The following is a 23,155-nucleotide window of genomic DNA, read 5'->3' as shown; positions in this document are numbered from 1 at the left end:
CAACACTATCTTTCAAGTTTTTGTCTACAATAATTCGTGCCTCATTCTTATGTTTTTCTTTTCCATTGTAACAAAGTTTAAATCCTTATTAATCAATTTCTCTAGCTTTCTCCCCCATCCACTTAGTTTCTTTAAGGCAAATTATTTTATATATATTTTCTTCTAATCATTGTGTCCACAATTTCCATATTTTTAATCCATAAGTGTCCCTATATTCCAAGTTGCTAATCAAATCCTAGTTTCCTGAACTAACTTCTTTACCTACCCACATCCAGAATGATGCGGGAACCCTCGCATATTTGACAACGTACTCGGGCGCCAACACGTCGTGTCGCTTCGCGGCAACAACCTAACCCAACCTCGCCTACTTTTCGCTACACCTAGGTGGTATAAGTGCAATGCATCACTCATAGGGGCGCCGCAGCGAATATTTGGTAAGGATTCATATCATAGTGATTTTACAAATTTTACGCTAGTTGTCAGCTACCTAACGCAACCCTCCTTTACTCGGGCTTGGGACCAACTCTGTAAAAATATTAGGACATTAAGTGCATCAAAGGCGGAGTTCAAGAACGGCCTTCCCTACCCCTTAAAACTTCCTCGCCACTTCACAAGACTTGTGGCGCCACACAACACCAGAAAGGTTCTTGGCCAATACCTCTTTAAAATCCCCAACCTCCTTGTCTTTTATCTTCACACTACCACCACAACTGGACACATGCCAAAAGTCCATCACTAATCGGAAAATTTTTGCTAGAAGTCCATTGTCAGCAACCCCCGTGCATCACATGCCAGCAACATGAATGGGAAATTATACTAAGTTTGCAACTTCCAAATCTGCGAAAAAAAAAATGTCCAGCTATGATAGTCAGTGTAAGGACCTTTTGGACTACCAACACCCCATTTTAGGCCCAATGGAGTTTTCTTGGGCAAGAATATGAAGTGCAATATTTGAATATTCTTGTAAGACTACATAGTCAGTGTAAGGACCTTTTGATGACCTTACACTACTTGGGCTCTAGAAATTTGTTTAATGTACTTACCTAATTGGTGCTAGTTTGAATTCACATTGGCCAATATTTGCACTCCATTGGAAAAAGAAAAACAAAATTGAAGAGTCAATTCCACGTGTCTACTTCCCGCCTAGTTCAACAATTGATAAAATTTGGGAGTCCTAAATGTGATGGTTGTTCAAGTCCTCATTTTTTCTTATAGATTGGGTGTTGTATTGATATGGATTGTATGACCAATAAAGTGTCTACTTTGCAAATTAAATCTTCTTGGTTTGGCAACACTATTGAAAAAATTATAGAAGGGGCAAAAAATTTATCTTGGAGAATTATCCGTTAGGATCGTTACCATTTCATCTAAAATGAGATTTATTTTAAGAAAGAAAAATGCCCCAAATAAGAATAGGGAGGAACTAGTGGACCAACTTGTTAGCCCCAAGGTTTCATTGCCTAATTTTGATGAAAACAAACTATTTAAGATCAAATTATTTTGAGGTTAAGTGTGACAAATAGGAGACAAATTAATACAAGTTTGAAGGAATCTCCAAGGACTCAAGATTTCCCAAAGCTCGAAGAACTTTCAAGATCTCTTTTCTACTTTATTTGATTGTAATTTTGGGCAAATTTGAATTGTAATTGTATGTAAATATATTAAGAATTTGAATGAGTTTGGCACAAAACAAATAAATCAAGAAAGAGAGAGAAAATAGACAGAACTAGGCTTTGCAGTATGGGGCTCAACTAGCCCACAAAGGGTGGTCAACTGGTTCAAGTAGAAGCCGGAGGCAATCAATTGGCCCCTTAAGGCGGTCACCGAAACTAGTCAGCCCTATCCTTCACATCAATGGTTCATTAACCACTCAAACAACTAGTAAGCAATCAACCGGTCTTAGTAAACAGTCGACCAACCTGACCAAAAAACATGCATAACTGCCACAAAATGCTAGTTTTTTGTGTCTAGTTATATATATGGCCTATAAAGCAAAATGCACAGCAACAAGACATCTCTCTCTCATAAAGTGGAAGGTTAAAGTGCTCTTCTCCCTCAAAAACTTTGTTGTAACATGACTCTCTTATCTTGTTGAGAGTAATTCTTGTTGTGAGCTTACATTTGTGAATCTTTCCTCTTGAGGAATTTCTCTTTTACTCATTCAATCACATTGTATTGGATTCCTTGCCTCCAAAGAAAGCAAGGGTTGTAAGGCTTGTGTTTCCAGTGGAACCTCAAGGTGGGTTGGACCTTGAGTGAGTGAATGTAGGCTTGAGGAAACCGAACCACTATAAAAGAATTTGGAATTTCTTTTCCCCATCTCTTTAACTTTTGAGTATCACATTGATTGCTTGTATGTATTAATCTTGTGCAAATTAAAATTAATTTTTTAGGTAACCCAACTCACCCCCTTCTTGGTTTGCCTTTAGGCCACCAATTAGTATCAAGAGCAAATGTTCTAGTTTTTTAGACTTAACTGTCTTAAAGTTAATCCATAACAACCGTTAATGTTGGTGTTGAGAGCCGTTAGAACACCATTTTTTGGATGGGACTGATTTTGCTTATAGAAATATCAAATGAATATTTTCCTAAACTCCCTTAAATTTGAAATATGGGATGTTGTCCAAGATGGGTACACTCACCCAACCAATGTGAAGAATGGAGAAGTCAAACCAAAACCTAGAAATAGGTGGGATGAAGATGAGAAACACATACATCAATTAAATGCTAAAGCCATGAACATACTTCATTGTGCAATTGACCGTGGTGAATTTAATCGAGTTATAAGATGCACCTCCATAAAGCAAATTGGCACACTCCATGTAACATAGTAGGGACATCTAGAGTTAAACTATCTAGAATAATATGCTTGTAACTGAATATGAAATGTTTGAAATGAAGCATGATGAGAAAATAAATTATATGTTTACTAGGTCTACAAACATCATCAACGCTTTGAATTCTCTTGGCAAGAATTACACTAATTTCGAACTTGTGCAAAAAATACTTAGGTGGTTGCCAAAAGAATGAGAGGCCAAGACGATTGCGATCGTGGAATAAAAAAATCTACAAGTACTCCCACTTGAGGAATTGCCTAGGTCTCTACTTACACAAGAAATGGAAATGAATAGAACAGTGAAAACGAAAGACATGAGCAAGACCCTTGCACTCTCCTCTACACAAAACATGGAGGAAGATGATGATAGTGATGAGGGCATTGCACTCATCACTAGGAAGTTCAAAATATTCATTAAGAAGAAGAAGGATGAAAGGAAGGGTGAAACAAGCAAGAAGCACCCAATCACTAGTTATGAGTGCAAGAAACTGGGTCACATTCAAATTGCCCAACTCTAAAAAAGGACAAGAGAAGGTTTAAGTAAAAGGCCTTCAACGCAATTTGGGAAGGTAGTGACCATGATCTGCACTCTGATTCCGACGTTGCAAATCTCTGCCTCATGGCCATTGAAGACAAAGAGGAGGTAGTTTTCTCACACTATTGATCAACCTTTGTATAATGAATTATTTGATACCCTCAATGAAATGCATGATGATTTAGAGACCTGAAGCACCAAATATGAGCTTAAGAGAAATTGACCTTTTTTTTCTAATGAAAATGAATTCCTTACAAAATAAAAAACTAAGGATTTGAAAGTCAAATTTTCATCTAGCTCTCCTACAAATGAATTGAAGGAAAATGAAAATTTGAAAAGAAGGTTGAAGACCTCAACCAAACTCTTGCAAGATTTACCCAAGGAGAATCTAAATAATATTTTAGGTAGCCAAAGATGTGGTTTTAATAAAGCTGGGATTGGGTACAAAAGTGAGACAATACAAAAATTTTACAAAAACTATTTTGTTCAAACAACTCAATCAACAAGCCCTTTTATTAAATGTAACTTTTATGGAAGAAAGGTCCACTATTCTTATTCTTGCTCAATCAAGAAAAATCAAAATCATGGTGTAAAGAAAATTTGGGTGTCCAAGGGAACCAAACCCATTCAATGTCATAATTCATGTGTTTGGACTTCTAAGCCTAACCACACTAACATTCATGGACCCAAGAAAATGGGGTACCAAAAGTCATTGGCTGATTGTGTTGTGTGGGTTTGCTTGAAGTCAATATCAACTCAAGCAAATTGTTCTTGGATGGCGGATGCTCTAGATACATGACCAAAGACTACTCTATGTTCCTCTCACTTAACAAAAAGGATGGAGCAAGCGTCACTTGTGGGGACAATGGAAAAGGTACCATCATAGGCATTTGAACTATCGGTGTGAACAACTCACTTATTATTGATGATGTGCTTCTTGTTAGATGATTAAAGCATAACTTATTAAGAATTAGCCAACTATGTGACAAAGGTTATCTTCTTGTGTTTGATTTGGATTGTTTTAGAATTGTGAACAAAATGAATAATCAAACCATCTTTATCGCAAAAAGAGAAGAAAGTGTATGTGCTTGATTTGAATAAATTGCTTGATCAAAATGTTAAATGTCTTTGCTTTGTGAATAATGATGGTAGTGGCATCATAGACTAGGTCATTGTAGCATGTATACTCTTATCTAAACATTTGAGAAAAGACTGAGTAACTGGAATTCCTAATCTTAAATTTTAAAAATATAAATTGTGAACCATGCCAAAAGGGAATACAAATTAAATTTTCGAGTAAAATAATATCGTGCATACTTCTAGACTCTTACAATTTTTGCATATGAATTTGTTTAGACCGAATTGCTAGTTTAGGTGGCAAATCATATGCCTTTGTAATTATTGATGATTATTCTTGTTTTTCCTTGCTAATAAGATTGATTGTTGCTTAACTTTAGAACTTTTTTTAAATTAGTTCATAAACGAAAAAGGTTTTCAAATTACTAATATAAGAAGTGATCACGGAAGTGAATTTGATAATGTTGAATTTGAAGTTTTATGTAATGAAAATGGATAAAAATATAACTTTTCGACACCTAGGACACCTCAAAAAAATAGAGTAGTTGAAATAAAAAATACAACATTACAAGAAATGGCTAGAATAATGTTAAATGGACACAATTTACCTCAATATTTTTGGGCCAAAGTCGTAAACACATCTTGTGATATTTTAAACAAAGCACTAATTAGACGAATCATCAAGAAAACACCTTATGAATTTTTGCATGATATAAAACCCACTATAAATACTTTAATTCTTTGGATGCAAATTTTTTATCTTAAATACAAAAGGCAATCTTAGTAAATTTTATGCAAAAGCAGATAAAGGAATCTTCTTAGGATATTCATCAACTAGTGAAGCATATAAAGTGTTCAACAAAAATAACTTTAATAGTTGAAGAATCAATACATGTTAACTTTGATGAAAACGTGTCCACCGTTTCCGCCAATTTTGATGATGAAGAAGAAATTGAAAATGAACAAGAAAATTCTAATGAACCGGCTAATAGTAGGCAATGAACCAACTAATAAAGCCTCGACTCAAAATTATCTAACCAAAGCTTGGAAATATGCCTCAAATCACCTTAAAGATCAAATAATTGGAGATCCATCATTAGGAATTAAAACTAGATCAAGTTTGCATAACTTTGTAAATAACATGACTTTTTATCTCAAATTGAACCCAAAAACATAAAAATATGTTATAATTAATGAAAGTTGGATAATGACTATGCAAGAGGAATTAAATCAATTTGAAAGAAACCAAGTTTGGAATCTTGTTGAAAGACCTAATGATCATTTGGTAATTGGAACAAAATAGGTTTATAGAAACAAAATTGACGAATCCAAAATTGTAGTAACAAATAAAACTAAACTTATTGCCCAAGGTTTCAAGAAGGAATTGACTATGATGAAACTTTTGCTCCGGTTACTAGATTAGAGGGTATTCATATGCTACTTGCTTTTGATAGTTTTTTTAATGGATTTATTGAGGAAGAGGTACATACGTCCCGATTTTGAAAACAAAAAAAATTTCAATTCATGTTTTCAAATCCCTAAAGCCTTATATGGTTTAAGGCAAGCTCCTAGAGCTTGGTACGAAAGTTTTTGCAACTTTTTTACTGAAAGCAGTTTTAAAATGGGGAAAGTTGATACAACATTGTTCTTAAGACTAAAGATAATGACATGCTTCTTGTGCAAATTTATGTGGATGATATTATCTTTCGTGCTTTTAATGAACTCTTGCTTAAAGAATTTGCAAAATAAATGCAGGATGAGCTTGAGATGAGAATGAAGGGAGAGCTCACCTTCTTCCTCAAACTCCAAATAAAGGATACGAAAGATGGAATCTTGATTAACCAAACCAAGTATATCAAGGAACTACTAAAGAGGTTTGGCATGGAGGAAGCAAAGGAGATAGGCACTTCTATGAGTACCTCAACCAATCTCGACAAGGACGAGCCAAGTCTAAGGTAGATATCAAACAATATAAAGGTATGATTGGTAGTCTTCTTTACTTAACAGCAAGTAGACCAAATATAATGTTTAGCATTTGCACGTGTGCTCGGATTTTAGCTAATCCTAAAGAATTACACCTAGTTGTCGTAAAATGTATTTTTAGATACCTTGTTAGAACTTAAAACTTAGGAATTTGGCATTCAAAATGCACTTCTTTTGAACTATTAAGTTATTCAGATGCTGATTTTGCTGATTACAAAATGGACCACAAAAGTACTAGTGGGACTTGTCACTTCCTAGGACACTTGTAACTTGGTTTAGTAAGAAATAAAATTCTATAGAACTTTCCACAGTGGAAGTTGAGTATATAGCAATTGGAAGTAGTGTTACAAAAACTCTTTGGATGAAACAAACACTACTTGATTTTGGATTGAAATTTGATTGTGTGTCTATCATGTGCGATAATACTATCGAAGTATTGTGTAAATGGCCGAATGATTTGGCCTTAAGAGTTTCGTATATTATACTAGGACTTTACAAGAATGTTATACATGGAAAGTAAATAAGGTCGAGCATGATTCTAGCCCTATACATGTAAACTATAATCTGTCAAGCCCTATACATGTAAACCAAATATATGCTAACTGTACAAAATAAAGAATTGAAAAATAAGGAAATAATTGTGGGCTAAAGTAAGGAAAGAAATCTTTTGCTTTGTTGTTTGTTGTTCTGTTGACAGCCCCTCTCAAATTGATGTGGATTGATCAACAAGCATCAATTTGCTACTTAGGAAGCAATGTTGATGACGAGAGAGAGCCTTCGTGAAGATATCCGCACTTTGTAATTCAGTGGAAATGTGTGGAATAGTGATAACACGAACTTCAAATGCTTCACGGATAGAGTGACAATTGACTTCAATATGCTTCGGGCGCTCATGATAGACGCCGTAATCAATATAGCATTCGTATTATCGACATGTAGAGGTGTAGGATCGGTCTCAGAAAAATCTAGCTCAGCAAGCAAACTTCAAAGCCAAATAATTTCAAAAACAAGCAAGAGATATCGCCTGGTATTCAAATTCCATCGATGACTTAGAAACTTTGTCTTGCTTCTTACTCTTCCAAGAGATCAATGCATCACCTAGGAACACACACCAACCAGTGGTGGAGCGACGTGTATCTGCACAACCAACCCAATCAGCATCGCTATAGGCAGCAAGGCAAGTAGAATTTCCTACAGAGAAGAATAAACCATGGGCAGAAGTGCCCTGAACATAGCGTATGATCCTACGGACAGCAGCCAAATGAAGATGACGAGGAGTCTGAAGAAGCTAGTTGACTTGCTGTACAGCAAAATAAATTTCTGGTCTAGTAATGGCGAGATAGACAAGACTACCCACCAACTTCCAGTATAAACTGGAATTAACAAGTAAGTCACCCTCCTCTTTGTGAAGCTTGACATTTAATTCCATGGGAGTATCAATAGAAGTACCCTTCTGAAGGCCAAATGTGGCCACCAAGTCACTAGCATACTTATGTTGATTGAGTGAAATACCTGAGGGACTACAATTCACCTCAAGACCAAGAAAATATGTGAGAGACCCAAGATCTTTCACATGAAAGGTCTGAGAGATAGTCTTGAGCTGAGCAAGTAAAGCAGAATTGGAACCAGTAATCACAATATCATCAACATAAACCAAAAGAACAACAATACCCATGTTTGATTTTCGAAGAAACAATGAAGTGTCATGCTTGCTCTGCTTGAATGAAAATTGTAATAAAGTGGTGTGGAATTTATCAAACCAGGCCCTTGGAGCTTGTTTGAGACCATAAAGAGAGCGACGAAGCTTACAGACATATGAAGTCAAAGAGGGAAACAAGCTCGGGGGTGGCTTCATATAAATACACTCTTCAAGATCCCTATGAAGAAAAGCATTCTTGACATCCATTTGATGTAGTGGCCAATCACTAGAAGCAACAATAGCCAGAATCTTAACAATAGTCATCTTATCCACGGGAGCAAAGGTCTCTTCATAATTGACACCATATTCCTAATTATTCCCAAGTGCAACAAGGCGAGTTTTGTAACGATTAGACTTCCATCAGATCGGACCTTGACTGAGTAAACCCATTTACAACCCAAAGGAACAATGGTGGGAGGACAAGGCTCAATGTCCCAGGTGTGATTGACCTCTAGAGCAACGGAAATTTCTTCTTGCATAGCTTGTCACCAACAATCATGCTTGGCAGCGTGTGAGAAGGATGTGGGAATATCTAAATTGGACAATGCAGCAGTAAGAGCTAAAACAGAATTGCCAGAACTTGAAGAGGGAACCCATACCTATCCGGGGTATAGACACTCGAGAAGAGCGGTGTACCAAAGGCTCTAGAGGTGCTGCAACTGACTGAATATGGAGTGTGGTAGGATCAAATATTGGATGAGCTACCGGAAGAGACTTTGGGCGAGAGCGTCACGTATACACAATACCTGGTTTAAAACGAGAACTGCTCCTCAAAGAAGGGGAGAATCACGGTAGAAGAGGAGGGTACAGAGGACACAGAAAAGAAATGTTGATTTTCAAAGAAAATAATATTCCTAGAAATACGTGTACAATGTAATGTAGGATCATAGCAAACAAATCTATTTTGACACACACTATATCCCAAGAATACACATTGAACATATTGATCAGATAATTTATGTCGCTCATGAGGAGGTAAATGAACAAAACATACACAACCAAAGGTACAGAGGTTATCGTAACTAGGTTGCTTAGCAAATAAGCGGAAATAGGGAGACTCCATGAGTAGGACTTGAGAAGGTAAACAATTAATCAAGTAGAAATTTTTAGAGCCTTAACCCAAAACAAGGATGGAACAGAGGATTCCAGCAAGAGAGTACGTACCACATCTAGGAGATGATGATTTTTCTGTTCGGCTACTCCATTCTGTTGGGGAGTAGCACGACATGAACGTTGATGAATAATAACTTTAGAAGCCAAAAATGCCTGAAACTCAGTAGACACATATTCACCACTAGAATTTGTACGTAATATCTTAATAATAGCAGAATATTGATTGTCAACATATGCTAAAAACTCACTGAATGTACGAAAAACCTTAGATTTAGAGTGAAGAAGTAGGCCCAAGTAAATCTGCTATGATCATCAATGAAAGTCACATAGTATTTAAATTTTTCATATGAACTAAACGGAGAAGGTCCCCAAACATCACTATAGATAAGATCAAAGCACTGAGAAGCTCTACTAGCATGCAAAGGAAAAGGAAGAGTTTTGCTTTTATCAAGTTTGCAAGAGGCACACTCAAGAGATAAAGAAGAACGTTCTTTATTACCAAGTAAACTAGAGTTCAATACATGAGATAAGATCTGAGTATTGGGATGGCCTAAATGACGATGCCACACCATACTAAGATTTGAAACATTATTACAAGCAAAAGACTTAATAGAAGAAACTGGAGAACGTGCTGGAACAAGCAAAAGTAGTGGAAACAATCGCCCCACTTTAGGTCCCTTCGCGATTGGCTCCCCCGTTACCTGGTCCTACACAACACAACCATTACCATAAAAATTAACAGCACAATTGTTATCAACTAATTGACCAATAGAAATAAGATTCGTGGAAAGCTGAGGAGGAAGAAACACATCAGTGAACTTAGAAGAGGTGTCCGATAGCAACTATTGGCAAAGAACTGCCATTCGCAATCTAAATAGCATATTGACTAGCGTAGGGCCGAACATGACACGGGGAAGTGGGATTATTCAACATGTGATTAGAGGCACCCGAGTCCACATACTAGAGTTTAGTAGAGAATTGTTACCTTGGAGACCCATTGCTAATAATGCCGAAATTAGCATCTGTTGCACCATTCTAAGTATGTAGTAATTCGCTGTAGGAGGTGCAGGAACAGAGGAGACACCTAAAGAAAAGCCAAGGGCGACAAAAGTCACTGTGGGGGGTACGCAAACAGAAGTTTGTAATGCCTAGGCCTAATTATTCTGCAGGCGGATACGACAGTCTTTGATAATGTGACCCTTCTTCTTGCAATAAGAATAGAATTTCTTGGAACAATTAGTAGCGATATGCCCAAATTCTTTGCAGCAAAAACACTGCAACGTGCTAGAATGTGCAGGTGGTCCTCGTTGTTGAGCAGCATAAGCCACAGGGACAAACCCTAAACTACCATGAGATTGTGTCAGAGTAACTTGAGTACTAAGTCGTTGTTCTTCACGAACTTACCAAAACAAACATTAAGAGAAGGAACAGGAGAGCGATTCAGCAGAGAGGAGCGAACAGATTCATACTCGGGGCAGAGTTTCATAAGAAACTGATCACGACGACTAGTCTCGTGAAGACGTTGAATAATGGGAAGAGAGGCAACAGGAACATCCGCAGTAACCAGATCAGAATATTCGTTCCAAAGAGTCAGAAACCCCGAATAATAGTCTTGGATGGAACGATTGTCATGTTGAAACATGGCAATCGCATGCTCTAACTGAAAATGATGGGCACCATTATCTTGATGATATATTGTTTTTAAATAAGTCCACACGGATTGAGCGGTGCGATAAGGTTGCAAATTGGGGACAATATGTGGCACAACCGGGCCAAGAAGCCAAGACATAATCCAAGCTTCAAGCACAGCCCATGAAGGACAAGCCGCTGAATCCTTGGCACCAAGCATAGCCCATGAAGGACAAGCCACTGACTCCTTGGAATTATCAGGATTGGGTGCACAATTCGTGCCATCAATATGACCCCAAAGGTCTTTTCCTTTCGGGAAAAATTCAAATTGAAAAGCCCATGTAGAATAATTGTTGCCCGTAAACTTGGCACACACAGGTGCGTAGTCCATGCTAAATAAAGGAGAAAATCGAGAAGCCCAAAAAAACAGCCTTCGCCAAAAGAAAAAGACCACTAGAAAATCTAAAAGCCCAAAAAAATAAACAATGCAGGTACAAAGAAAACCTAGAACAACCTGCCTTCCTGCACTTAAAAAAATAAATCTTGAACCAAGAAACCTGCTGTGCCGAGAATCACAAGGACAAAAACCTGTTGTGCTGAGATAGAGAAGTATCAGAAACAGTAACAGAAAGCTATTGCTTGCTTGCCGAGAGTCACAAACAGCAACAGAAAATTGTTGCCTGCTTGCCGAAAATCACAAGGACAGAAACCTGCTGTGTGCCGAGACAGAGAAGCACAAGAAACGGCAACAGAAAGTTGTTGCCTACACTAAAATAAATGGCAAACCAGAAAACCTGCTGTGCCGACAGCCACTCAGCCACAGAAGTACTGGAAGAACAGAGAACAAAAAATTCCAGAAGAGAAAAAAAAAAAAACCCACAACAGCCACGAAACCGAGAAGACAAAAAAAAATTCGAAGGGGAAAAAAAAACTTAGCAGTCAGCTGGCTCTGATACCATGTCAAAGTATTGTGTGAATGGCCGAATGATTTGGCCTTGAGTTCTGTATATTATATATAGACTTTACAAGAAAGCTATATATGGAAAGTAAATAAGGTCTAGCATGATTCTAGCCCTATACATGTTAACTAAATATATGCTAACTGTACAAAATATTGAATTGAAAAATAAAGAAATAATTGTGGGCTGAAGTAAGGAAATAAATCTTTTGCTTTGTTGTTTGCTGTTCCATTGACAAATACTAGTGCAATTAATTTGACCAAGAATCTTATTAAACATTCAAGAACTAAACACATTGAAATTAGACATAATTTCATAAGAGACCATGTACAAAAAGGAGAAATTGAACTATTTTTTGTACCCACTGGTTTTTATATTTTTATTTGGTATTTAGTCCTAATCCCAAACCCAAACCCCCCCCCCCCCTTTTCTCTAAATTTTTTGGCAAAATTTCAAGTGGCAAAGGGGGCAGTCAACCAGCCTATAGGACGCAGTCAATTGGCCTAGGTAGAAGCCTCAGAGGGTCGCAGTGCGTCAGCTCTAAAACCCTCAAAAACTCTTTTCTTCTTCTCATTTCTTTCCTTCTCTCACTCAGAACTACTCCCCACTCTTCGTCTCCCTTCAATCCACAACCCCAAACCCTCATTTTAGCCTAGATCCATCCATTCAAAAGCTTCCTCTTCATTTTCACTGGTTGATTTTCTCATTTCATGGCTTGTACAAGCAACACCGCTCGTGGACCACGGTACAAGATGCTAGCAAGGAAGAATGCCCCTCAATTTACCATGTGATCCCTTGCTCATCTAACTCTTTCCCAACTTGTTACTCTTAATATCCTTTCTTTATTCTCTAATATTGGTTGGAAATTTCTTAAGCCTTTCCAAGAGGGCTAGTGAGTCTTTGATTTTAGGATTCTATCAAAAATAAGTTGATAATCTAGATCATCAATCCATGACCTCTAGGGTCCAAGGTACCTCCCTCTACCATGACTAGTCCATTATCTCTCGCTTTCTAAATGTTGCAGATTTCAGAATTTTGTATTACCACTCATCTCACGAAGGGTTCACCGATCCTACCCCCCCTCGTGATGTTGTCTATGCCCGTCTTGCCTATAAGTCTATCGATTTAAGACCCTAAGAGCATGTCACTGCTAAAATCATTGCTCACAATGTCATCCCCAGAAGAGGGCATTTCAATACTGTGACTTGATTTCAAGTTGAAATCCTATATGTTCTTGTCAATGGTATCCATCTTCACTAGGGCATATTAAATGTTTCCAACCCTCCCCTAGTATCATCCTTTGCTTGCCTTATGACATGTTTTTGACCAGTTTTTTTCATTCTCACCAAGTGCATGAGATTGAGTACTTTCCCAAAGTACCCAATGGTCTTGATTTTGCGACGGCTACCTGCATGCACCTAGATCACCCCATACCTCCTAACAACCCTATTGATGGTAAGGATTCTGATGAAAAGGCTGGTGATCATGATGATAGTGACGATACCCCAGCACCCTAAGCAGATTTGGATGATTTGAACAATTGCATAAAAGAGTTGGTGATTGAGCAGATGCATATTCGAGAGGAGATGCAAACTATGAGCACATCCATTCACCAGGAGATGGTTGAGCACATGGAGTAGATTTTTGAAGACGAATAATATCATTTCTATTAAATCATGTATTTCCTCTCGCATCACTACACACCTCCTCCACTACCCTCAATGAGATTTGTGTTTTTGGTTGTTTTTGTTTTATCTTGGTATTGTAATATCTTTTGGGCATCTTTTCTTTCTTATGTGACTAGATTCACATTTATTGACTTGGTTATGTATGTTATTGCTCTTTCCTCCCTCCTTTTGATGTTGAAAAGGGGGGAGAGATATTGAAAAATGTAAGTTTGTGACAAGGCTAGTATATGTTGATTTGGATATATTGTGGGATGATGAATTGCAACTTAAACTGTATGTTGATCGACTTGTGAATGAGTTCTTGAAATGAATTATGACACTGCTTGAGTTGAGATTTGTGCATAAGTATGATGGATTGTTGTGCCTTGTGGTCGTAGCACCCTAATGAATGTTAAGCAATACTAAAATTTTTTTTGTGGTTTGATGAATATGGATTGCTACATTTTTAAGCTGAAACTCTGCCAAATTTTTTGTAAATGGATATGCATGTATGTAGGGGGGGAGACTTCGCCCCCATTTTTCAAGGAGTTTGTTATCATCAAAAAGGGGGAGATTGTTAAACCCAAGATTTTATGGCCTAATTTTGATGATAACAAACTACTTAATATCTAATTACTCTGAGCTTAGGTATGACAAATAGGAGATAAATTAATACAAGCTTGAAGAAATCTCTAAGGACTTAGAATTTGCCAAAGCTTGAAGAACTTCCGAGACCTCTTTCCTACTTTATTTGATTGCAATTTTGAGCAAATTTGAATTGCAATTATATATAAATATGTTAAGAATTTGATTGAGTTTGGCGCAAAACAACTAAACCAAGAAAGAAAAAGAGAGAAAAGAGACCAAACCAGGCTTTGCAGTCTAAGGCAATCAACTAGTCCACAGGGGCCGGTCAATCGGTCTACTCTATTATTGGCCTCAATAGTTCATTTTCCAGTCAAACGGCTAGTAAGCGGTCAACCAATGTCAAAAAGCCGCCGACCGCCCAGACTAGAAAAGATACATAACTGCCATAAAACAGCTAGTTTTTTGTGTCTTGGTATATAAATGGCCTATAAAGCAAAATGCACAAAAACAATACATATCTCTCTCATATTATGAAAGGCTAAAGTGCTCTTCTCTCTCAAAAACTCTATTGTGCTTGAAATACTCTCTTGTGCCATAACTCTTTCATCTTCTTGAAAGTAATTCTTGTTGTGAGCTTACATTTATGAATCTTCACTCTTGAAAAATTTCTCTTTTACTCATTCAATCACATTGTATTGGAGTCCTTGCCTCTGAAGAAAGGCTTGTGTTTCTAGTGGAATCTCAAGGCGGGTTAGACCTTGAGAGAGTGGGTGTAGACTTGAGGAAGTCAAATTACTATAAGAGAGTTTGCAATTTCTTCTCTCTATCGCTTTAATTTTTGTGTTTTTGCATTGATTGTTTGTGTGTATTAATTTAGTGCAAATTAAAATTAAATTTTTAAGTAACCCTATTTCCCCCCACCCCCCCCCACCCCCCCCCCCCCTCTTTTTTTTTACCATCTTGGGTTGCCTTTGGGCCATCACAACTATGCAATCTTAGGTCAAATTATGTTAGTGGCACTGATTATTACCTTAAATTTAGAAATCTCATGTATGGGTACGTTCTTCGTGAGGAACCTAAGGTGGTGATTATGCTATAAAAAAATTTTGAAATGAAATAAGAAAGTTGGCTACTTTGGAAAACCTAAAACATTCACCCACTCTATTTGAGACTTACCAAAGTGTTTGGACGCTGGGAGATTTCTCTAGCTACCCACCCATAACCCCACTTCCAATGTTAAGAGTTTGATCAACCTAGACCAACTTCTAAGTAGTCAAGAGGTGACCAAAATCACACTCAAGATGTTCAAGAAAAAAACTCATTGTTGAGGATATATAAGTAGATGCAAATTGTTGCATAATTGAGTCTCACAACTACGTAAATGAATTGAATATTACTAACACAAAATATTTGATTGCTCAATGGACATGACACATCTTCTTATCAAGATAAGGCCTTAGGATTTGTATTTAATGACCCTATATATTGTTGGTGCTTCTAGGTTAGAGATGAGATTTGACTTGTCAACAAACTTGATTGTCAAGGTTTGTGTCACGGTACGACTATTTTCACACCGTTGTGAAAGGGTCATGGGACGCTAGCTAAAGCACTCTTGTTTAACTAGCCAGCCTATCGTTTACCAACATTCATCCACGAAACACTTTCATTAGCATTCAATCAAATGGCAGCGAAAACAGTAAGCATTCATGAAAGCAGTGGCAAGCAAGCAGTAAACATTGAATCTAAGCAATTCATTAACACCACCTCCGTTGACAATGTGTGTTTAGCAAGGGAGGCAAGTAGGCTAAACACGTTGATAAAGCTAGTGAGTTTACAATGACTGATGAACATTCACCCTCCCCTAAAGAGCTTTCTAGGCCATTCCCACTCTAGCACTAGGAAACATCAAGGTGAACGAGGAGTCATACTGCCTTATTTGGCATACAAAGACACTACTAGCAGAAAATAACCCTACACTAGTATTTATATGATGGAAACCCATCCCAAGCACACTTCAACTTTGTCCACGAATGGTTTCATATCTTCGGCAAAAATCCAGCTGATTTCTTTGTCATCAAGGCATTTCTACTTCACTAGGAACTTCTGCCGCTTCTTCCTTGAGGATATGAACTTTCTGTCTGCAAGGATCTCTTCAACTTCATGTATGTCACGTTGCACTGTCTTCAACTCTGCTCTGTTGGGCTGACTTCTGCTCAGGTCATTGGTGTCGGCGTTGAACAGCTTGAGGCAGCTGACATGAAACTGCAGTCTTCTCCCCTAATCTGCCCACTTCTTCATCTGCTTAGAAGCTTTCTCCAGATAGGCTTAGGCAAACTCTACAATCTGTCTCCATTCTCTGGTGAAGATGTACGCCCTGGGACTCTTTCGTCTGTACGACTCGCCCACTATGTGAGGTAATAGTGGCTGCTGGCTTGTAACAAACTCAAAAGGGCTCTTGTTGGTTGTTGAGCTCCTTTGGGCATTGCCACAGAACGGAGCCACATCAAGTAGTTGCACGTCATTCTCCTGGTTGTCGTTAACAAAATGGTGCAAGTACTCTTCTAGTAGCTCTCTGAATCTCTTCATTTGCCCGTCTGTCTGGCAGTGATAACTCAAAGAGATGTCAAGATGTGATCTGAATATCCTGAAAAATTCGGTCAAGAAGTTGTCAGTGAACATTAAGTCTCGGTCACAAACAATAACTTGGGGAACACCCCAATGTTTCACAACAGTCACAAGGAACAATTGTGTCATCTCCTTTGCCAAACTGTACTTTGGTGCGGCCATGAAAGTACCATACATTTTCCGCTCCCCCTTGTGTTGTTGGCAAGTGAGACAAGTTCTAGTATAATAAACCACATCATCCCGCGATTGCGGCAAACAATACCTCCCCAGTAATCTGTCATTGGAGTCATTCTCTGCGAATACCCCTCAACGAACTTCCTGCAATATCTAGTAAGGCCAAGAAAGGAACGCAACTCCTTCACTGTCGTGGGGATCTACCGTTCTTGAATCATCCTTACCTTCTCCATACCCCTCCGAATACGACCTTGTTCAACCACATGACCAAGGAATTTGTTGCTCTACTGAGCAAAAGAGAACTTCCCTTCCTTCACATACAAAGTATTTCCCCTCACCCTGTCGAACACCTTCCGTAGATGCTCTTCATGTTTCCTTTGAAACAACATCGATGCTTCCAACGGTGCTTTGGAAGGGCGAACACATCCCGCTTTCAATTTATCAAGCTATTTCCCAAACTCTACTATATTTGGAGGCAGCATCCAACATGACCCTTTAGTAGGTGGTTTCACTCCTGACAACAATTCGATCTCATGCTCCACAGTCCGTCGTGAAGGCAAATTGTGAGGTAGCTTATCCGGCTTCACCTCCTTGTTCTCATCCAACACAGCTTGGATGGTCATAGGCACTAGCTCTTGGCCTACTTCTTTGTCTACCACCACCGTGGCTAGACGTGTCTGCTCACCCTGCCCCAATCCCTCATTGAGTTGTATGGCTGCAAGGGACTTCCCGTCGTCTCTTTTCATTGCAAAGACTTGCACCATGCACGAGTGATCTCCAATTAGACATAGGAAACCAGCCGAAGGCATCAACACTGCCCTCGTCCCCCTTAGGAATTCCATTCCTGAAATGACTAGAAAGTCATCCAATGGCACCGCTGTGAAATTCACATGACCTTCCCACTGTCCAAGCTTCACAGTAACTTGCTTGGCTACTCCCAGATTAGGCTGGGCTATAAAATTAACTGTTTTCATGCGTCCTGTATCCTTTTCTAAGGATAAGTTGAGTCTCCATGCTTCCAACTGTGAAACAAAATTATGAGTAGCTCCCGTATCCACCATAGCGTGGGTACTCTTCTCATTTATCCTCAAGTCCACAAACATTAACCTTTTTGCTCATGTAACTTTCGGTATTTTTTCCTGCTTTTCCAATGCGCTCACTAGCCGCACTGAACCCACCCTTGGGGCATTTTCCTTTCCTCCTCACTTTCCACCACTTGTCCCAAAGTGGAAGCTTGTAAGGCATTGAGTAATCCCTTGTGTTGACACTCACTCACTCTGTGAGGTCCTCCACACAAGTAGCACGAAATTTTACTCTTCCCCTTTCCACTAGGTGTGTTGAACCCTTGAGACGACGAAACTTCCTTTGAGGTTGATGATTTAGAGTCGGCTCCCCCACTCTTGGGTTTGCCTTTCTTGAAGGACTTTCCACTGTTTCCCTCCCCGCCACAACTGTTTGGACGAAGCGGTATCATCACCAGTGTAGTCAGTCAAGCATTCTACAGCAGCTTGTGCAGTTGACAAGTCTTGGACCCTTTGCCTATGAAGTTTAGTTCTTGCCCATGGTTTCATCCCCTCTAGAAAATAGAACTTGTCCTTCTCTGACATATCCCGAATATCCAACATCAAAGCAGAAAATTGTTTCACATATTCCTAGATTGACCCCGTATGCTTGAAATCTCTCAGTTTTCTCCTTGCATTATACTCAACATTCTCAGGAAAGAATTGGGCCTTAAGCTCTCTCTTCAAGTCTGCTCAACTATCGATTACATAGCTTCCATTTTCAATTTCTTTGTACTTGGTGCACCACCACAGTTTGGCATCACCAACCAAGTACATGGTTGCAGTATCCACTTTTGCCTTTTTTGAGGCCATCCTCACAGCGCGAAAGTACTGCTCCACATCAAACAAGAAGTTCTCTAACTCCTTGGCATCACGGGCACCCCCATACGTCCTGGGTTCTAGTACCTTGGTCTTGCTAACTCCCGGAGGGTTGGAATTCCCCATAGCAAGAACCATCAGATTCACCTTTGCGTCCAGATCAACCATCCGCGACTGCAAAGTTTCAACTGTATGGCGAAAGTCCTCTGACATGTTGCCTATCAAATCAGCTTGATGTTTTTGTGATCCCATCACTTCATCAACAAGTTCTCTCATCTGAGCCACCTACGCGGCCATAGTGTTGGTTGTTGCCTCAACCTGTGCTTCCAGCACGCTGATCCTCTCAGCATTGTTTGGTGCCATGGTCACTTACCAAAGCTTTCCAAATCCCACAACGAAGATAACTGAATTCTTGTAGCAACTGAGCCTTGGCTCTAATACCAAGTGTCATGGTCCAACTATTTTCACACCTTTGTGAAAGAGCCATGGGGCACTAGCTAAAGCACTCTTGTTTAACTAGCCAGCCCATCATTTACCAACATTCATCCACGAAACACTTTCATTAGCATTCAATCAAATGGCAGCGAAAATATTAAGCATTCATGAAAGCAGTGGCAAGCAAGCAGTAAACATTGAATCTACGCAATCATTAACAACACCTCCGTTGACAATATGTGTTTAGCGAGGGAGGCAAGTAGGCTAAACACGTTGACAAAAGCTAATGAGTTTTACAATGACAGATGAACACTCACCCTCCCCTAAAGAACTTTCTAGGTCATTCCCCCTCTAGCACTAGGAAACATCAAAGTGACCGAGGAGTCAAACTGCCTTATTTGGCATACAAAGACACTACTAGCAAAAAATAACCCTACACTAGTATTTACATGATAGAAACCTATCCCAAGCACACGAGACAAGCAGTCACAAGTAAGCATAATGCCCAAAACAAGCTTAGCTCGTGACAGTTTGCAATGAACTTCAAGATCAATTGCCAACTACTAAGGTAGATGTTTGTCAAGTTCCTCAACCTCAATTTTCCATTTCTAACCCAAAGATTGAGCAAGCAACAATCAATTGCTCCATGGTTTGTTGAAAATTCTTTAATCATGGATCTTACTGTTGAAAATCCACTCTCCTACGACTAGTAAATATGTGTGCCCCCATACCTAGCATCTTCTTCCTTCACATATTTAACCAAACATAGCCAAACATTTTCCATCATTCTAGAATATGGACCAAATGCACATTTGCTTGAGTTCCCAAAAGATTTAGATATTAAGTTGATTTCTCGTTTCGAGGAATTGTTATTTATCAAAGTACGTTGGGTCTTTCTATGTCACTTGCAAGTTGGAGGATTTTTACATACTTCCCCAAGGTGATTGATGATGCCAAGAAATTCAGGCCATCTCTTGATTTTCCTATATGTTCAAATTTATTCTAAGTTTCTAACCATTTTAGAAAGTCAAGTTTCCTCTAACAAGAAGAATTTAATGGAGGACCACCAATAGAGAATTTTAGATGCCTGTTGTAGCCATAGATTAGATAGGATTCTTATTTTATTTTTGGAAAATTTTGATTATTTTTGGGACTTTTCCATTTTAGTGTTTTTTTTTTTTTTTTTTTTTTTTATCATTTCTATCCAATGAAGAAGCATGTTATGAGTCTAACAATGTGTTTGCTTATTTTGCTAATTATGTGTTCCTTTTGTCAAACTTTTCAAAACTAAAAACTAGAATTTATGAATTTTTAATTGTTTTGACAACATACCAATATAACACTTTAATATTTAGAATAGAATTTTATGGATTATATTTTTAAGTAAAATTAAAAATAAGCAACCATGTGAAAATTTAAAATTAGTTAAAATAAAATACCCATAAAATTTATAAAAATCTTTTTAAAAAATAGAAGTCATTCAAAAATTGTTTTTTACCATTTTTTAATTGTAATGTACAATAAGATTCTTGTTGAAGAAGGTGAATGCAAATATATAATAACTAATAAAAGAATTATAATAATTAATATTTTTATGATAATATTTTTAAACTTATATTTTCTATTTTTATTATTTTAATCATATTTTTAATTGTTATTTGATTCAAGGGCGAAAACGAACATAAGTTCATCTAGGTTTTCAATTTGCTATAGCTTTGAAAATATTAACCAAACAAGTTGCTCGTTTTTACTTTTTAGTTCTTTTTTCTCATTTTCAGTTTTCTAGTTTTCATTTCCATAACTTTAGACGGTGATACCAAATGCCTCCATAAGTTTAGTTGATTTAGGATTATTTGTGTATTTGAAGTACTATAGAGTTATTCGCAATTATTTGTGCAGCCCTCCCCCCACCTCTACTTCTTCCTCTTCTCTTCCCCCTTTCTCTCCATTATTTCTCTGTGTCTATATCTATACCAATCCAGCACCATGCTGCCTCTATTTTTCTTTCTTTCTAAAAAATAAGGAAAAAGAGTAAACTTTTAAAGCACCTGTAATCATGAAAAAAATTCAGTTAAATTTTCCATTTAAAAATACACACGGGCATTTTCAAATATAAACATAAAATCTCCATGCAACTACCCAGTCCATGAGGTGCTATTTTTCAGCGGTTGTCATGGTGCATGTGTTTAAGAGAATTTTGTGGCCAAATCAGTTGTTTAAATACATAGTGCAGAAAAAAAGGCAGCTGTAGCCAAGTCTTTCAGTTCAATACACAGTGCAGAAAAGTGGCAGTATCTAAACCAGAGTTAATTGCCAAATTTATGTCACAATATCTCACATTTCTCCCTGCCACATTTGTCATTTTTCTGGGAAACTTGGCTGCTTAAAAGGAAAAAACAGAGCAATTTGCATTCAGCAATGTCGATAACAATTATTAGATAAGGAACGCAAACCTTGTCATCATTAGACTGAACATTTGTGATTGTGTGAGAACGCAAGTTAGAGCAGAGAGAATCCAAATAGGATCTTAGCACAGCTAGGAAATCCTTGGCTGCATCGATCTACACATAATACATTACAAATTTTAAACAATTTATTAGCTGTTAGAATACCACTCTACCTAAAAGTTTAAGCTGTTAGGTTGTGGGTCAATAATGTATATCAAGCTTTAACACTCCCCCGCACATGCAGGCCAACAGCACGTGGGGAGATAAACAAACGATAAATAACACCCATTACAGGGAATACAATAATTTTTAAGCACTACACAATAAATGCAAGACTAGAACCCAGGACCTCTTGTTAACCAGCTCAACTACCATGTTAGAATACCACTTTACCTAAAAGCTTAAGCTAACCAACAATATATATCAAGCTTTAACATTATCTATTGAAATTGATAGTGCCATATCGTTGCTAAACAATTTCAATGTTACGTTAGGGAAGGAAACATGATTTGAATCATCATGCATAGTAAAACAAACAGGATAAACCATTTTAGCTTTTAAAAAAATAAAAATAAAAACGATGGAACACAAATGCATACCTGAACATTAGTGCATTCATAAATAGGCCTTTTTCTCCCCAAGTAACTCTCTCCCACAAGCTTTGCATGATAAGGGCTCAAGGATAAAAATAACTCCTTTTGCTGAGGTAGTTGTGGTAATGCTGGTGACTTAACCTAGTTCCTCATGCAACATGCAAAGAATCAGACTTCTTGGCTTCAAGATGTTAACTATTAACACACAAGAATAATGGGTCCCACATAAAAACAATACACACAGACATGTAAATGAAGAAATAAAGGAAAATTCTAGATGTGAATAAGCAACTAAAAACAAATGACATACAACAAAAATTAAGCTATAGTGATTGAACATAGCATTTTTTTTCTTCCTTTTTCTTCTCTAAACAAGTTCACAAACTTTTAGAGAATTGAGCATGGCTTGGCCTTTCATACTTGCAACTACTCTTTTCCTTTTTTCTGTTTGTATCTGTGCGTGTGCACAAATTACCTTTTCCAAGGGGGAAGAAGGAATAGGTTTAGTAGTCCCACATCGCCCAGTGTGAGGTATTGTTAGCAGGATCTAGGGTTCAAGCTCCCTCCGTGAGTTAGGCTCACATGGAGTGAGTATAGTTTCGCCTTCTATCCCTACAACAACACCAATTCCACCCATTCCATTTCCCCTTCTTCCATGCATATGTATCACCTTTCCTAGCTAGACTAAAAAATCTAAGGACCCTCTTCATCCAGTGGTCCATGTTGGCTGGATATAAAGTTTCAGTTCAGCTCCCACCAGGAGCTAGGTAATTTTGGACAAGTAGTATGGGTTGGCTTTCCACTCTTTCAGCTACCCTGATTCTACTCGTGTTCTCCTCACCTCATGTGCATGTATTACCTTGCCTGGGCTAAAAGGAAAAATAGTTTGCATAGATTTTGGCACTAGCATCAGTT

The 23,155-nt window shown here is 38.0% G+C and overlaps 1 protein-coding gene across 12 annotated transcripts in view; it reads right to left on the bottom strand.

Moving 5' to 3' along the window:
* Positions 1–23,155, bottom strand: part of LOC131157859 (uncharacterized) — an 87,549-nt gene that overhangs the window by 15,846 nt on the left and 48,548 nt on the right. For all 12 annotated transcript variants that reach the window (XR_009137335.1, XR_009137336.1, XM_058112273.1 and 9 more), the window contains 2 exons: positions 22,247–22,381; positions 21,654–21,761 (listed from right to left, as the gene is read on the bottom strand). Coding sequence is in view for 10 of the 12 variants with exons in the window: in XM_058112273.1 (XP_057968256.1) it covers positions 21,654–21,761; positions 22,247–22,381 (243 nt within the window). In the remaining 2 variants the exon portion in view is untranslated. The remainder of the gene's footprint in view (positions 1–21,653; positions 21,762–22,246; positions 22,382–23,155) is intronic.

This window comes from Malania oleifera, chromosome 6 (genome assembly GCF_029873635.1).
Source record: "Malania oleifera isolate guangnan ecotype guangnan chromosome 6, ASM2987363v1, whole genome shotgun sequence".
Classification (NCBI taxonomy): Eukaryota; Viridiplantae; Streptophyta; class Magnoliopsida; order Santalales; family Ximeniaceae; genus Malania; species Malania oleifera.
The sequence above is the reverse complement of the archived record's forward strand: the minus strand, read 5'-3'. Positions and strand labels throughout refer to the sequence as shown.